Source organism: Cenococcum geophilum (genome assembly GCF_001692895.1).
Source record: "Cenococcum geophilum 1.58 unplaced genomic scaffold K441scaffold_50, whole genome shotgun sequence".
NCBI classification, from domain to species: domain Eukaryota; kingdom Fungi; phylum Ascomycota; class Dothideomycetes; order Gloniales; family Gloniaceae; genus Cenococcum; species Cenococcum geophilum.
Window position 1 is genome coordinate 1,327,938 of NW_027137608.1, and position 11,713 is coordinate 1,339,650.

The following is an 11,713-nucleotide window of genomic DNA, read 5'->3' on the forward strand; positions in this document are numbered from 1 at the left end:
GCTATTTCTTTACTAATAAGCTACTTAATAAACTAGTAAACTTTAACTAAACCTATATATGTAGGCTGTATTTAACACTAGAGGATAAATAGCTAAAGGGACGCCTTATAATATATAGAAGTTAATATATAAGCTAGAGCTTTATGCATACTTTTATAGTGCTAATCTATATATAGGATTATATTAATTAAACTAACTATTAAAAGACTATTAGCGATAGAACTTTCGGCGTAAGAACGATTATATATATATAATATCGGCGAATATATTTTCTATACGAGATAGGCAGCATATAACCGCTATTTCTACTATACTATATCTTAAAAAGATCGTAATAAGGCCTTCTATAGTCACCTTTAAACGTATTTGGACCTTAGTAAGATATATAAACTTACTATTATTAATATTATTACCCTAGAGTCTATTCTTACTATTAATAAGACAACTAACCCGTTTACTAATAGCTAAGTATTTAAAATAGTTATATTCTAATAAAGCTAATAATAGTAGGTTATAAGATATGGTCCTAGTATATTAAGGTTACCTTCTTAACTTATTCTTATACGGTCCTATACTTAGTCTTTCTATGATAAAACCAATAATTTAGGTATAAAAAACTTTAAGGGAGACGTGAGTAGTAATACAGCATATACCCCTCTAAGTTATTACGCCTATACTATATTTAATAGGAGGAAAAATACTATTAGGTTAACTGCTTTTAAGACTAATAGTCCCTAATAGCCTATCTTACCCTATCTACCCTTTATACTATATACTTCTATATTATTATAGATTGCTATTAGATATCGTTTGCCTATCCCTAACCTCTTACTACCCTATATACGTATATACGCCTACCTACTATCCTCCTATAACCCTCCCTAAGGTAGTTTAACCTACCTCCTATCTCATCCTTTATTCTAATAGCTTACTTAATCTAGTATTATACTAGCAATAGAATGGTTATACTAGGCCAAACCTATAATTAATTATCTCTATTAACATACTATATAATTAACGAATAAATTAGGGGGTTATAGTAGAGTAATACCTACTATAAGATCCGGTTAAGATATATACCTCTACCTATTAGAATATTATGGGATTAGTTTTTTTAAGCGCGTATAGAGTTAGCCGTATAGTACTATCTTTGCGCTATACCATTTACTTATCTGATGCGATAGGTGATCAGTTCCTAATAAGATAGTATTATGCCTAGTCCGGTTTAAGTATACTAGACGTATACGTAAAGACGTAATAGTTTATATTCGTAAGCCTCCGTGTAGGGCTTACCCTCACTAGTAAGAGAAATTCTAGGCACTTCTACCACGTCGCAGCACTAGCGCTGCGCTGTTATACGTATATCTCTACGTTTACTCCTAGTAGTCTATTAGTATAATCCTAATAAATATACTAATTGTTAGCTGCTAGTTCCTAGGCTCTACCGCGTAGAGGTATAGAGGCTAATTTTATACCAGCTCTAATTAGATATATTATATGAGGGGTAAGAAGAAGAGTTCCTTTAAGCTAGATAAGTATTAATAGAAAGAGGAAGGATTTACTAAATGTAATTAGTAGTACTTAATTTACTAATATAGGTAGAGAAGAATTTTAAAAAGCGCCTTTACTCTCTAAATAAGTATATAGTTTAGCTAGATAACCTCTTTACCTTTATTAGACTTTTTTTAAAACCTTAAAAAAAAGGGATTAGTAGTGCTAGAATAGTTAGAATAATAAAAATAAAGTATAAAGAGTAGGAGGAAAGCGACGGGCTATATAATAAGGTATATCTATAAGAGTGGGACTATATCAGGAAATAGAGGTTTCCTTTATGGGCAACGCGCCCTCGCTTACTAGCCCGCCGCTTTATCCTAGCCCGTGCTTCGACCTCTTTATATAAAAGCGTCCTCTACTCGCCATTTTACTCTCCCTTCTCTATCTTCTCTTTCCTCCCTAACGCCGCGCACCCCCCTTATTAGATATCATCGCCCTGGCCGAGCTTCCTTACTCCGCCCCTAAGCCATTTTACTCCCCTATTGGCGTCCGCGCATATATAAGCCCTACTACTTCCCTTAATTTCCGTGTCTCGGACTAATAGTAGCGTAGCGCCTCTTAGGCTCTCTAACGACTTCCTCCCTTATACTCTCTTTATAGTAATAAATAAAACGGCTCTTTCTATTCTCGCCACTAGAGTAGTAATAGCTATTTGTCCTTCTATAGCCCAACCTTAAAAGACTTGTCCTACTTACGCATATAGGCATTTATAATATTTAAAGCTTTCCCCCCTTCTATTTAGGTTATTCCTTCGCCTCTAGGGAGCTACTACCTACAGCTGCCAATTAACGGGATCTGTAGGAATTACCACGTTAGTAATACTGCCTACTTTATTTTTCTAGGAGAGTCCTTCCTAGAGCAACAGCGCCTAGTCCCTTGCCGCTATAAGCTCCCTTATATTATTAAACAGCTCCTAGTTACCTTACGTCTTATTTTATTTTAGCTAGCGACCCTACTTAATTATACGGACATCCTCTCCCCGAAATGGGCTATATGCTATTAGCCCTAAGTACCTTAAGTTATAGAATTTATAACTTAATCCCTATTGGTATAGCTATAAATAGCTATAGGATTATGCTAAGAACCGCCTAGCCATAGATTATACGGGTTATAGCTACTATAAGCTGCGGATATATTAGGCAGTGTTATATTATAGTGTTATAATAAAGGCAAAGCCGGACGCTGAAGTGGGTCCTTAGCGAAACAACTATAGGTTAATACTAATCACTTAGCTTAGTTAAAGCTGCGCTACTAAAAGCTAAAAGCCTTTGCTTTCCTTAGCGCCTTCTCTACCTAAACTTAGATCTTACTTTTGCCTAATAATTAGAGGATTAAATTGCAATCGGATAAGCCGCCAGGCTTTAGTCTAATTTAGTCCCCTATTTAGCTAAGGAGACACGGGTTATATAAAAACATTCCTTATATAGACCTAAGACTTATAAGGCGGAATCTAGAGGTAAACGGCCTATCTAGTAGCACAGCCTGGCGTTTAGTAGAGTTAGCGTTATAATCTTGCTCTTAGCTAATAAATACTAGAGGAAAATTTGCGCATTTAATCTCCTAATGGAGACGGACTTTATACAGTGGCTGCATTAGCTAAAAGGGCGCAGTAAGATGGATATGGGTGTAATTGCCTAATCTACTCGCGCTATCTGCCCCCTTATATCGTTTATAATATCCGGTTATAGAAAAAGGTAAAAGCAAGGCTTTTACGCATATTTAGGAGGTTAAGGAGCGGCTGTAAGCTCCGCACTATAACTAAGGATCCTAGGGAGAGATCTAAGGATGCCCTTATTACTTAAAGTGTCTTTTAATACTTACAACAAAATTATAGCACGCCTCCCACCTGTTTAACCCTAAAAACTATAGTCTCGTAGAGGATCTAGCACGGAAGATCCAGTTTGCCGATATAATTGGGTTAGAAAACGGATATATTAGCGCTAGCCCTAACTCTAAGGAATAAGGGTAGAGGAGGCACTTCGCCACTAACCTCCTTAATAAGGAGGCTTGGTACAATGCCCCTGTTAAAGGCTGAATATACCAGCTTAGTTAGTTAGGTCTTAATCGCAGTTTCCTAATAGGCGTTAATCTTATAATAGATTTTAAGCCTATATAAACCTTTATATGTTATAAATGGTAATTATTAATAGAGCGTAGATTACACATTTTAATTCGCTATTAAGCTAGTGGGGTTATTTTAGTATAGATGCTGCGAATATAAGCTAGTAATAAAGAGGGGACTAGCTTAGACTTAAAAGCCCAGCATAACCCGTCCTTTAGAGCTATTGGAAAAATATAAGGTAATAATAACTCTAATAATAATAGCGGCAGTAACTGTGGCATCTTTTTAACCCCTTCGTTTTTATTTAGAAATTTTACTTAATAATATTAATTTCTATACTATACCCCCTAAAAAACCGAAGGCTTCTTAGTATTATACGATTACAGCTTTTAAGGCAAATATAAGTAACACACCTAAAAAGAGAACGAAAAAGGGGAGAGTACCTTACTTCCCTTTAAGAGATAATCCTATAAAATATTTGGGCTGGTTGCGCTTAGGCAAGTTATTCTACATTACCTTTTTTAAATAATCCACCTAATAAGGCACCCGTAGATTCTAAAGCTTTTAATAAGTATAAAAATATTTATAAGAATAAAAGTAACAGCTAAGACGCTAGAGGAAGCAATTAAGGTAATTTAGTAATTATCCCCTTCTTTTTTTCCTAACAACTATAAATATATCTAACGGCCAGTAGCGAATCTAATATTTATTAAAGATAATATAGCTAACCTAGACTTGAAACCTAAAGCCAAAGGCAATAAAGCTAATAAAGCCGGCGATTAACTAGCATCTTATAAGTTAGGTATACACTTCCCCCCTATATGTTAGCGACTCAGTCAATCGAGACATAAGTACGGCAAAATGGTCGCGCAAGCCTATACGATTGGATTATCTATAAACGAGAATCTAAAGCTAAAGAAAGGAAAGGAGAAGAAGGGGAGCGCCGCTCGAAGCTATATACGATCTTCGCGTCACGTGACCGCAATATGCGGCAATCTATGGCAACTTGCCGGTGCGTAGTTCTGCCAAGTTCTGCCAGTGCCGTAACACTATATAACGGCCTTACTTAACAATTATTAGGTAACGGAAATAACCGCAGCGATAAGGACGGCGAGGATGAGGAGCTACCTTCTTTAGAGGAGCTAGAAGATCTCTTTAGCGCATCTATATATAACCATCTTAATCCCACAGCAGAAGACGTTAATAAAATAAATAGCCTAGCTAAGGGAATTGATATTACGGCTGTTTCCTAGGCTATACAGAAGTTAGAGACTTACGTAGTAACTAACTAACACTTAATAGCCAATAATGCGGATAATATTGGTAAGTTATAAATATTAAAAATATTATTACTATAACCTAATAACTATAATACATAGACAATCCGCTTATTAGAAAGGAGGGCAATTATAAAAAAAAAAGCATAAAAGGCGAATTATTCTTAATACTAAGGAAGCGGAAGCTTAATCAGCTTAAGCAGGACGGCGTTATTAATTATAATTCTAATAACTCTGCTAAAAATAGTAGTGGGGGTAGTAAGGGCGGCAAGGGTAGTAATAGTCCACGTCCCTAAAAGCAATAAAGGCTACTTACCTCTCGCGAAGACTTGCCTTCTAGTCCTCCTATCCCTATCCTTAACCTTAACTCTTAATGCCCGCAAGTTAACTAGCAAGTAGTATCTACTCTACGGCCTACTAGCCCTTTACTTTAAAAGTCTACCCTTCTCCACGGTATTAAACCACCGTATAACGAGGCTAGTAGTTATATTTATAATAAGGACAAAAATAGTAATAATAATGGCGTCGCTAATAACTAGAGCGACGTTTTAAACCCAGAGCCTACTATAAAGCGCCGTATCTAGGCTAAAAAAGATAAAATTAATAAAATGAACTTAGGTAATAAATAGGAGATTAACGATATTTTAAGGGAAAGAATAACTAAGTTAGGGCGCAAATATAAGGTGGCTTAGAAGCCCACCTAGGTTTATAAAGGCGGGCTTTTAAATTCTAAAGATGCCCTTAAGTCTTACTAAAGACGCGTCCGGCATACTAAGGTTAGATTACTGTAGGTATACTCTATAAAAGTAAAGGGCAGAGCTGCCATACGCAAGGGACGGAGGTAATAGTTTAGGATATCCTTGTTCTTAAATAGTAGTGCTCTTTTTAGCTTAAAGGTCTATTTCTAGTTCAGTATTCTTATCCTTAGCGCATTTAGTAGAAGCATTTTATAATTTCCAGTCTAATAGATTTAAATTCTTTATACGCTCCACATAATATACGGTAGTAAAACTCTAATTACCGCCCCACGTAAGCCATATTCTCGCTTAGCTAATTATATTATACTACGTTTCTATAGTCTTAATACCGCTCTAATTAAGAACACTTTAGTATCCTAGCTTATCTCCCTTAGCGGCTTACACGGATCACTTTATATCCTACCTTTTACTTATCCTACGTTACTAGTGCGCCGAAAAATAACTACTATAAGCCCTACTAAAGGACTAATAAAATGTACCTCTTAGCCTAAGAGAATTCTAACTAATTTCCAACCAATTTCCACTTAAATCCCTCCTTTACTATTTAACTTAGAATCTTTTTAGGATAACCTCCTTCTCTCCTTAATAAACCTAATACTATAGTATTAATCCAGGCATTATAACGAAATTAGCACTAATTATTACTAATTAATAGCGCTATAACTAAACTCCTTATAACCGCTAAGATAATTAAACTCTGGGAAGGCGTAAAGCCTTATAAGCGTAAACGTATCTAAGAAGCCTTTAATATACTTATAAAGCTAACAGAGCCTCTTAGCTTAAAAATAGGTAAGAGGTAGGAGAGCTTCCGGCATTTCCTAAAGAGGATTAACAATAACTATAGTCCTTAAATAGTAATAATTAGTGCTATTAGGCTTAGGTAATTAACTATTATAAATATAAGGGAGTATAATAGACTCCGCCTCCCTTTAGAAATTAAGGAAAATAAAAAAGCCTTAAAATCCCTAATTCTTTAAACGTTGGCAGAGGAATATACTATAAAAGGTTAAAAAGTCCCGCTTTAATAATACCCAACAGCTAACCAAACTAGTCCTATTAAGTATGCACGGTACTATAGAAAACTAAACAGCTATTACTATATGGGCGTTTTAACAGACCGCGGATACTTTACTGCTATAGCCTATGAAATCGGATTGGTTAGCCGCGCTAAAGCTAAGCTCTCTAGACACACGTAAGTAACCTTATACTAAGTATTTAGAGGCCTCTAATCCTATACCTTTATTAGGCGTCACTAAATCTAAGAAAGGATATAAAGAATAATAGCTTTAGGGCGAGCAGTTAAGTATATAAGATATTCCTTATTAGGCAAATATTTGCTACTAACTAATATTTACCTTAGACTTATTTTCTAGGCGGGTCTTCCAGCTAATATTATAAGACGTTTAAGCTATTATTATATTTAACTAAGTCTGGGGTAAAGTGTGGTTAATAGAACCATACTAAAACCACTTATTCCCATTTATAACGATAGCTATCTCAAAGGCAATATATAACTACTTTAGTGAATAATATTACCGTCTTATATAAGGTATCTATATGCGAATATAAAATTAGCCTATTTCTTTACGGCATATTTAATTTTGATGGCCCTAAGGGAACAGTAGTACTATTTAGCTTCCTACAACAATATTACCAATCTATTACCATTCTTACTATCTTCTATCCTAACTATACCAATAAAAATATTTCCCTATTTGTTATCCGATTTCTAATAGATATTAAGAGAGCCACTAACGCTAGAGATATTAATAATAACGGCTATAGTGTTTTTAGGTGGGGAGGTCTAATATATAGTTTTGGTAAAGGGGCCAGACTTAATTCAGCACTTATTATAATTTAGCTACTTAAAAATTAGTCTATAATACAATTATTCCTAACTAGACTATAAAGAGAAACCTACCTCTATCTTGCATATTTTTATAAGTTCGCTATCTATTAAAGACTTTAATACCTTAATTATACGCACTATATCCTAGTTAGTAATGCGCTCTACGCTTCCTAGTCAGCTAAAAGTAATTAAGTGCCCTTAGGGATATCACAGCACGGGAGTTAGAGATATGGCCGAATATCCGAAATATAGAAGGTAAGGATATTTAAGGAGTTTAGATCTTGTGTAAGAATAAGAGCTCTATAGATATAAGTATATAAAATGTCGTAAATTTTCCGTAGCCCTAATATGCTCCGAATTTACTAGATAGTATATAGCTGCGTCTACGACTACGCCTAGATTTACTAGCCCTCGGTACTATTCTACAAAGGGATATATATATTATGTTAGTGAAAATTATAGCAATGCTGCCCAATAACTGGTAAGATTGTCTTACGCCCGCCTAATTGCGGTATAGTGGGGCATTGGCTTATATATATGTGATATAGAAAGTTGCCTACCTAAACTAAGCACGGTTACTAAGCCACACTCTAGGTACATAAGACTCCGCCTATTAGTTAGGCACTTATTAGAAGGAAGATTATAATTTAAATACGCATATATAAGCAAAAAAGAGGATTAACCACTTTACTCTCCTTAAGAAATAGTTTCTTAGATACAGTCGCTTATAAAACTAGCTTTACCTCTAATTACGTAGCTAAGACTTTAGCCCGCCTCGCTTAGGAGTTACTTTACCTAACTAAGTTAAGCGAATGCTCTTACCCTTATATAATTACTCTATTAGTTATAGGGCCTGCTATTAATACTATAGTTAGGGGCCAGTCTTAGCACTTAGGCGTTTCGCCTACTAAAATAGAATACCTAAATTAGTAAGGGGTAGGTTTTGGTTGCTCTTTAAAGGAGGGTTTTCTAGCTATAAAAAACAAGTATTTAAAGTAATAATGTTACGGCATACCTAGTAATAATACCCCTTTGAATAAATTAAATAAAAGTTATATTGCGCATTTAGCTGTAATAGGGGGGATGATCTATTAAGCACCGCTATGCTATTACTAAGTTATATTTAGGAGCTTCTTAAGGCCTATAGTATATCCAAATTTTATATCTTAATATCTCCTATCCTTCCTATAATATTTTCTCGGTAAATATCTCTTAGTAGGTCTTACCCTAATTAAGGTTAAGTAGCATCTCCTTTAAATATTAAACTTTCTCTAGATCGTTATAAGCGTTATAGTAATTAATGAGGTTTTAGAGAGCCTTATCTTCTTTATTGTCCGTTATTAACCTATGGTCTTTAAAATAAGAGTAAATAATATCGCGTTATCTCTCGAATTCCTTCTTTTAGTCATTACTAATTTCACTCTATTTTAGCGTTAGAAGCTAGATTAGTTGTAATATATAAAGCTATAAAAACTTATATATAAAGGCTGGCAATTATTTTATATATTATACACGGAACATATTACTAGGGATATGATTTCGTAGATATTAGAAACGCTAGGGGAGTATTCTTAAAGCCGAGCGTATAACTGTCTTTAATTAACCGTATACTATATCCTTGACCTTAACTTAGACAAATTAAAAGACTAAAAATATTAAAGAGTGAAGAGATTTATACGAAAGTATGCGTAGGTCTAAAATTGGAGGCTTTAAATAACCTAGAAAATGAGAATGGAACACTAATTACCTATAAAAAAATTCATTAGCGGGCTATTGCAGGCATAGAGGCGTTCGGATAGCTAAGCTAGTAAGTACTAGAGTGCTAGGGAGACAAATCGGCCGCTTATTTAATGCTTTTTTAGTAGGGATCTAGCTAGAGGTATAGAGAGGCGGTAATTGCATTGTATATATATATGCATAGCCATCTATTATACTCCGCCTTACCTTTGGCATTTAGGAACCGTTAGAGAACTATTAGAAAACTATTAGAAAACCACTAGAATAATACTAAAATTGAGTTAGAAGGCCATTAGTAGTTAAAGCGACTACTTAAACCTATCTCTTTGCAACAGCGCCTTATATTAATTATGCCTTCTATAATTAGATTAGGCGATGTCTTTTTTTTAAGCTCACTCTAGTGCCGGAGCTGAGATCCTATATATAAGCTAATAAGCATATACACTATAGCTTTATTTACTATAACGGAGATGATATTAATATATATTAACTAAAGCCTACTAGGATTAATTAGGGAAGGTAGCCTATTACTAGAAGAAAGGTGTAGACATACCTATGGCACAGCTTATATTATATAAGAAAATGGCAGATTTAGCCTAAAAAATAATACTATCCAGCTCCTCTTTCTACTTAGCTCTTTTTTTAGATTAGTATTATGTTACTAAAGCTTTATAGAGTAACAATGCCAGTTATATCTAAGCCCGTTACGCTAGCGCCTTTACTACCTTATAATAGTATAAACACCCCCCTTAATAGCCTAAGCCGAATGCATCTATATTATAAGCAGTTAGCGCAGTATATAATTAAAATGTTTGCGGCTATATTAAAGATAGTTTAAGCAACTTAACCTTCTCTACCTCCTCTACCTCCTCTACCTCCTCCACCTCCTCTACCTCCTCTACCTCCCCTACCTTCCCCTACGAGTTTAGGGGTTAAAGAGATACCCGAAGTAAGGGGTTCTAAGGTTAAAGTTAAGGTGTTAAATAAGATATATGCTTACGAAATCCTTAAAACACACTTAGAAATATACTAATATAGCGTCTACTATAGCTAGGATAAATAAAGCTGCTAGTATAAGACTATAGAGACTTCGCTAGATACGTTAGGTAAGCGTAATATATATAACTAGTATATTTATATCCTTCGGAAGAAATTTGGTCTATTTCTTAGGTGCCTTTAAACATATCCACTTAAATACTAACTCTAAGCTAGAAAAGGATAAGAAAGACTATAGCATATACCTAGGCATAAATTTAGGAGAAGTAAGAGACGCCTTATAGGTAGTGCTAAACGGCGTATAAGCTATCTCCCTTTAAGAAGATAAGCCTATAGTAAGCGGACCTTTTTATAGATATAGCTTATTCTAATTTAACTTCTAGATTCCTATAAATATTATATTTAATTTTCTACCCCAGTTAAAAATATACTAGAAAAGTCTTTCTCCTAACTTAATTAGCGCTAAGCACCTTTAGGGGTTACTAAGATTCCTTAAAGACCATTTCGCGCCTATAACTAATAGTCTCCTGCCGCTTCTAGACTATGGCGAAATTAACTTTAATCTCCTTTAGGCCTTGTTTAAACCAAATACGCATATCCTTATGATTTGCGAAGGCTCGGATTAACTAAGATGCCTTATATATAATTTAGGTAACTTTAAAACCTCACTTTATAGTAAAAAGAGCTTTGAACTTAACTATTACTATTTTGGCTATAATAGGAAGGCGTTTAGCGAGGTAAAAACCACCCTCTTTATTCCGGAATTCCGTTTAACTATAAAAATTACGTCTCTTAAGGTATTTCCGCTAGAGCGTTATAAGAGACAAGCCGAGATAAAGCAGGATCTTATTAGTAATGGCTGGAAGTTCGTGTCTTTAAGAGGTATTAACCACCGTAAATATAAAGGGATCGCCTTTTTCTGGACTAAAGATAGCCCGTTAAGATTTTCTATAAGCGGTCGTATTATAGCGGACGCAATAGCATTTTATTATTAGAATCCTAACTATAGTAAGCAGTTAATTGTTATAAATATATACGGAATCGGCGTGTATAATTAAGGGACTAATTAGTAAGGCGATATAAAGAATTAGGGTTTAGTTTCTAAGGAGATAGGAGATAATAAGTACCTAATCTGTCCACTAATAGCTCTGGCCTTTAGTTTGGCGGATAAAAAATAGGGTTAGGCTTTCTATGCACTCTTTTTCTGGAGCTAGCGAATTATATATACTAATATAAGCACTAATAGGTGAATTTGCCGTCGTTAATATTAAGGACATTAAATAGAATCCCTTGGCATTTAAGTCACTCGCAATTAAGGAGGATAAGAAAATAGTACTTTAAGGACTTATAAAGAGCTACTAATCTAGGTCTAGGAAATCAAAGTTTAATAATATAATTAAAGGGAAGGGGAAAGGCCTAGTTTTCTTACTATAGTAAGTTTTCTAGTAAGGCACTGGCTGTTTTAAAGGCTAACCGTTTC

General features: G+C 34.7%; 1 protein-coding gene across 1 annotated transcript; it reads left to right on the plus strand.

Annotated features, from left to right (window-relative positions):
• Positions 1-10,862: 10,862 nt before the first annotated feature.
• Positions 10,863-11,228, plus strand: K441DRAFT_580995 (uncharacterized protein; the record flags this gene model as incomplete). Its single annotated transcript, XM_067644397.1, has 1 exon — positions 10,863-11,228. A coding segment is annotated over one exon (366 nt), but the record flags the coding sequence as incomplete, so codon positions are not given.
• Positions 11,229-11,713: the final 485 nt, after the last annotated feature.